General features: G+C 44.6%; 1 protein-coding gene across 2 annotated transcripts in view; it reads left to right on the forward strand.

Moving 5' to 3' along the window:
- LOC121553359 (heterogeneous nuclear ribonucleoprotein L-like) overlaps nucleotides 1–5,721 on the forward strand; it is a 62,793-nt gene extending 57,072 nt beyond the window's left edge. Inside the window, exons 7-13 of one of the 2 annotated variants that reach the window (XM_041866405.2) lie at nucleotides 976–1,050; nucleotides 1,270–1,484; nucleotides 1,914–2,035; nucleotides 2,221–2,422; nucleotides 2,997–3,054; nucleotides 3,157–3,255; nucleotides 3,994–5,721. In XM_041866405.2, the coding sequence (XP_041722339.1) occupies nucleotides 976–1,050; nucleotides 1,270–1,484; nucleotides 1,914–2,035; nucleotides 2,221–2,422; nucleotides 2,997–3,054; nucleotides 3,157–3,255; nucleotides 3,994–4,049 (827 nt within the window). In that variant the 3' untranslated portion in view covers nucleotides 4,050–5,721. The remainder of the gene's footprint in view (nucleotides 1–975; nucleotides 1,051–1,269; nucleotides 1,485–1,913; nucleotides 2,036–2,220; nucleotides 2,423–2,996; nucleotides 3,055–3,156; nucleotides 3,256–3,993) is intronic. The other variant, XM_041866406.2, reaches the window with a different exon arrangement.
- Nucleotides 5,722–6,000: the final 279 nt, after the last annotated feature.

The raw sequence follows: 6,000 nt of genomic DNA on the forward strand, positions 1-6,000 counted from the left end.
TCTCTGTGTGTAATAGTACAACATAGTACTACTGTTCAGTGTTACTACTATGGTGAAGGTGCAACTGTGGATGCATTGTAGTCCTTCTAATGCAAATTATTACCAGGAGCATGTTCTGATAGGGTGGCAGGTTAGAGCATTGGGCCAGTAACCGAAAGTTGTTAGTTCGAATACTGGAGCCGACAAGGTGAAAAATCTGTTGCTGTGCCCTTGAGCAAGGCACTTAACCCTAATTGCTCTAGGGGTGCTGTACAATGATGACCCCACTCTCAGGGGGAGTTGGGAAATGCAAGAAACACATTTCCATTACACAATTGAGTGTAAGACGACAAATATAAGCACCCCCCAAATTATTATAATGTGTGTTAATCAATAGCATTTTTTCCATAAGTAGCTTTGACTTTTCATTATTGTGCCCTATTGTGCCCTATGCCTGCACTGTTACTATGTGAACTTGTAATGTAAAGTAAGACGTCGACAGAAAGTGGGTTTCCCCAGTCAGTGTACTCAGACTCACCTGTAATGTCACAGGGTTTCTGTCACCTCTCTAATTGGGGTGCTAGCTGTGCCACTAGAGATCCTGGTTCGAATCCAGGCTCTATCGTAGCCGGCCGCGACCGGGAGACCCATGGGGCGCACAATTGGCCCAGCGTCGTCCAGGGTAGGGGAGGGAATGGCCGGCAGGGATGTAGCTCAGTTGGTAGAGCATGGTGTTTGCAACGCCAGGGTTGTGGGTTCGATTCCCACGAGGGGGCCAGTATGAAAAAATAAAAATTATAAAAAAATAAATAATGTATGCACTCACTAATTGTAAGTCGCTCTGGATAAGAGCGTCTGCTAAATGACAAAAATGTAAATGTAATTATTCTGCTTCTTTGACCTTTCTATCAGTGTGTCTATGTGAATAGCTCCTATTTGAATGTGTAGCCCAGAGACATTTTCCTCATATTCTCTCCCTACGCTGTGAATGTGTTGATGTTTCAGAGCGTGGGAAGGGCAGGCAGGCCATACTGGGGGAGCACCCGTCCTCTTACGGAGACAATGGATACGGTAAGATCCCCCCTCTCAGCCCAAACACCAGAACACTACTCAGTCTATCGGCCTCCTTCATCTCTGGACATCTCTAGACACAGACTGCTACATTATCCACTCTATCCACACTCATTCACTGACCTCCGTTTCAAAATGTTTTCTCTAGTTTCATGCCTACTGAACACAACCCAGGTGGAAGTGAAAGTTGTAACCCCCCCCTTGTGTTATGTATTCCAGGGTCGCACTGCCCCCTGCTGCCTCTCCCAGGTAACAGCAGGTACAAGCTGAGCTCCCACGACATCCCAGAGGTGGTGGCTTACCCCCTGCCCCAGAGCTCCTCTTACAACAACCACGGCTCTAGCTCTGTTGCCATGGTGAGCGGCCTGCACCCCGCCAAGATGAACTGCACCCGCATCTTCAACCTTTTCTGTCTCTATGGCAACATCGAAAAGGTCAGCAGCAGGGGTCCATCTTAGGAGGGACTTAAGGGCATCCATGTGTGTGTTTGTGATAGTTTGAGTGTGAATGAACATTTCTTTGATGATTTTTTTTTGTTGTCAGTGTATGTTATTCTGTTTGAAGTATTTCTGTTTGAAGTAGGTGTACTAAAGCAGTAGTTCTCAAACCTCTCCTGGGGACCCGCAACCGTTCCATGTATTTGATCTATTCCAGAGCTAGCACATCTGATTCAAATTGTCAACTAATTATCAAGCACTTTACTAAGTGAATCAGGTTAGCTAGTTCAAGGTGCAACAAAATTGTGAAATGTCTGGGGGGCCCCGAGGATAGGTTTGAGAACCACTGTGCTAAAGGTGTATGTAGCTATATAGTATTTGAGGTTTGCTATGCACGTCATGTGTCTAAATGTGTGTGTGTGGCAGGTGAAGTTCATGAAGAGTGTCCCAGGCACTGCCCTAGTAGAGATGGGGGATGAGTATGCAGTGGACAGGGCCATCACTCACCTCAACAGCATCAAGGTGTTTGGCAAGAGGCTTAATGTCTGGTGAGTGTCTCCTTGTTAGCATGTTAGAGGATAGCTTAGCATCTGCAGTATTCAACCACAGAATTCATCTTATTGTCTAGTATCTTTTTACTCATTGTTTGTCTTGCATTCCCTCCCTCTCCATTTCTCTCTTCCTCCTTTTTCTTTCTCTCTCTCTCCCCCTATCCCTCTCTCCCTCTCTCCAGTGTGTCCAAGCAGCATGCGGTCATCCCCAGCCAGGTGTTTGAGCTGGAGGACGGCAGCAGCAGCTATAAGGACTTTGCCATGACCAGGAACAACCGCTTCACCAGCCAAGGCCAGGCCTCCAAGAACATCATCCAGCCACCCTCCTGTGTATTGCACTACTACAACGTCCCCCCCTGCATCTCAGAGGACCAGCTACTGAGGGTAGGGCTGTAATGATGTCTATGGTAGGGATAGGATGTGAGCAGATGCCTGAGGGGTTAAAGGTCAAGGCTAGGGAACGGGATGTAGGAAGTAAGGTCAGATTTATGGTTAACTCCCATCCTGTATACTGCACTACTGCAACTTCCCTCCCGGTATCTGAAAGTACCAGCTACTGAGGTTAGGGCTGGGATGGCAGGGTAGGGTGTGGGGAAGGGTTTCGGAGGTCTGTATGGGGTAGGGTTTAGCGTTGACTCTCATCCTGTGAGCTGCACTACTACAAGCCCCTCCCCCTACATTTCAGAGGGCCAGCTGGAACTTGGGCATGTGGTTGGAAGTAGGTGGATATCTGATGTTTGGTGGATAGGAGGCCTAAGAGATTCAATTATTCTGCTACTCTTTTTCTGCACAATTGCTTCCATAGAAGAAGAGGACCACTGATGGATCTACCAGTCATTCACTGTCAAAGATCTATGTACTTTGACTGTTATTAAAGAGCTCCATCTTGTGGATGTGGTTAGAAAAACACAAGTATTCCCTCAGCTGTCGTTGTTGACTGTTGTTTGATTTTTTACAGTTATGCTCAGAGCATGATGTGCCAGGTTTCACCAAGTTCAAGATGTTTGATGCAAAGCGTAAGTTTGGCCTTTTTTCACTTTTTCCATTTTGTTAGGCTGTTGAAGGAGTTAGCTGTACTGTCATACTGAAGTTATCCTACTGTCCTCTCTTCTCATCAGCCTCCTCCAAAACCATATCTGGCTTGTTAGAGTTTGACTCCAAGACGCATGCGGTCGAGGTCTTGACCGTCCTAAACCACTACCAGATCAGAATACCAAGTAAGTGACCAAATGGCCTTGCTTTCCTCAACAGTGACCACACACTAGCGCCAAACACTCCACCGTTAGTAATCACTCCCTAGCAGGATAACTGAGTGTGTCACATACAGTCAGAGAAATGCCCAGAAAAATTGGATTCAGACCAAATTTACATGAAGACCTGAATACTAAGAAAATGTATCTCCTAAATCCTATCTAATCAAACTAATTTAAATATAGATCAGTGCTTCGTTACATTCAATCTGCCCCTTCACAGCCTTTCTTATTACCACTCTATTATTGCTGAGTGGAATAGCATGGGGGACATGTTATACAATCCAAGGGGGAGAATGCTGTCAATGCTGTCTGTTCTATGAGCAGGTGGTTGATTTGCACATTATTTCTCCTGTCTGTTGGTTGGCACCACAGGTGTTTCAGCCTGGCCCTGTGGAGTTGTTTGTTATTAGAGAGGGAGATTAGGTGTGTGTGTGTGTGTGTGTGTGTGTGTGTGTGTGTGTGTGTGTGTGTGTGTGTGTGTCTTGAGACAGGGAGCACACTAGGACAGGAGTCTGCACAATCTGCTGCATACCTTTTTCTCTTCTCAGACCGGACTTAACGCTGCTGTGTTCACAATCCTCCCTGCCAATGTCCCCAGCAGAGTGTGTGGGCATGCCATGTGAGCATGTGTGTTTGTTTGTGTTTATGAATATGTGTGAGTGTATAGTAGGTGTGTAACCCAGTGTGTCTGACCTTTTCCAGATGGCTCTAACCCCTACACCCTGAAGCTGTGCTTCTCCACGTCCTCTCACCTCTGAGAAACTCAGGACCAGGGCACCAGCAGGACTGACCAGAGCCCAGCAGGAGAGGGAGAGAGACGGAGAAGGAGAGAGAGAGAGAGAGAGAGAGAGAGAGAGAGAGAGAGAGAGAGAGAGAGAGAGGATGGGGCTGGGAGGGACAGAGTACTGAGCTATCAAGACACAGACTGACTGTCTCCCGTTGAAGTGGAGAAGACTACTGAAACACAAGTGTGAAACACTGGAAAATTGCTGAAGAGGTTTTCTCTTGTACCTCTTATTTTGTAGTATTTTTTGTTCTGTTTGTTTTTAAGTTGTCTCTGTATAGAGAGAGGCAATCAGATCTAAGAACAGAGAGACGACACCCTCTCTTCCCAGCATCCATTTGGCCTGAGCATGGTACTGTAATGTAACAGATGACCCCTGAAAAGACTTGTTGTGGACAGAATGAGATTACTTGCTAATTTTTGCATTGTGGTCGAAGACTGAATAGAGGACATCCAATATGCCCATGCTGGTGAAGACTATCCAAAATGGTCGCCATATTTATGGGTTGACAGTGCTTCATTTATGCTCAGCTTATTCAGTTGAGCAGCAGAAATTCAGTCGGTACTTCAGTGGTACAATGTGTCAATATTAATTTAAAATCGCACTGTAACATGTAAATGTGTATAGAATTTAAATGAAATCTCTGCTATAGAGGGGTGCGACGGGGGAGGGGGGTAATATTATTAATCTTATTTGAGGACATTGTGTCAGCAGGTGTTTTGCTTTGGAGTGGAACGTTTAAAGATGCGTTTTAGACACTGTGTTTGTACGATGTTTACACATGAAGAGCCCATGGTCTGTGTAGTATGTCAGTGTTTTGGGGCACTCTGTTTGAGTGTTAGAACTGGGTTCAGTGTTAGTATCATGGCTTCCCTGCACTGGTTCAGTGTCAGTAGTTTTGCACATTCAGACTGTTTTAGTGTTTAGTGACAAGCCGATATGTGTTATGTTCACAAAATGGCTGAATCCAGAATCATTGTACATCACCCCAAGCTCTTTGCCTCATTAATTAGCAAATATATTAACATTAATTAGCATATATAAAACATGTATGGACATTTTCACATTTTCTAATCCTTCAAATACCTAAGGTTATTTGGAAACAGCCCTGTCAAAGACTGTAACAAATAATATGATTGTAAAAATGATTTGCACAACAAATGTGGAATTCCATTTTACTTGCAAAATATGGCAAAATAAGGAAATGACATGGTAACGCCAAATTCCATTGGTCTACTCTGTATGTAGTACTGTATAACATTAGCAAATACATACAGTACAAAACTTAAGGTGTTATTCAAACCTTTCTGCAAGTAGCAAATTGCAATATTATCCGTTGCTGGGGAGGCTTATCTAGGCACAGAATCATGGGTTGGTTGGTTCTGAATGCATCCTGAGAGCATGACATTTATTAGACATTCAGCAGTCTACAGATCCTCTTACATCTTATTATTCGATAATTGTTCCACATTCCGACTTCCATTTCAAAAGCCTGGAGTTACCATAAACAGCGGTCTTGTGCTTAAGTTAATGTTATCATCAAATGTAAGACAAGGAGGGTCTTAAATTCTCACTACACGCATGTTCAGGTGGGTAGATCCCATGATGTCCATGTCTGACTGGTCATTAAATGGCATCGTGTCTATGGCTTTGTGGTGGATTTTATGGAGTTTTGTGGTCTGTGCCAGGGATAGTCACTGGAGTGACACCAGAATAAAATCCTCACGCACACTACTGATTGTACAATCTCCAGCCCTATGAGCTTTGAGAACACACTCCAATTAATTCCCTTAAACAAACTTCAGAGGATCCCTCTGCACACAAATGTATCTCTGAGGTCATAACTTGTTCAAATAGAACACTGCAGCCTTTGCTTTCTAGAGCCCCCACTGTCAATGAAGGAAAGCAGGTTCACACAGCCAAA

Source organism: Coregonus clupeaformis, chromosome 37 (assembly GCF_020615455.1).
Source record: "Coregonus clupeaformis isolate EN_2021a chromosome 37, ASM2061545v1, whole genome shotgun sequence".
In the NCBI taxonomy this organism is placed as follows: domain Eukaryota; kingdom Metazoa; phylum Chordata; class Actinopteri; order Salmoniformes; family Salmonidae; genus Coregonus; species Coregonus clupeaformis.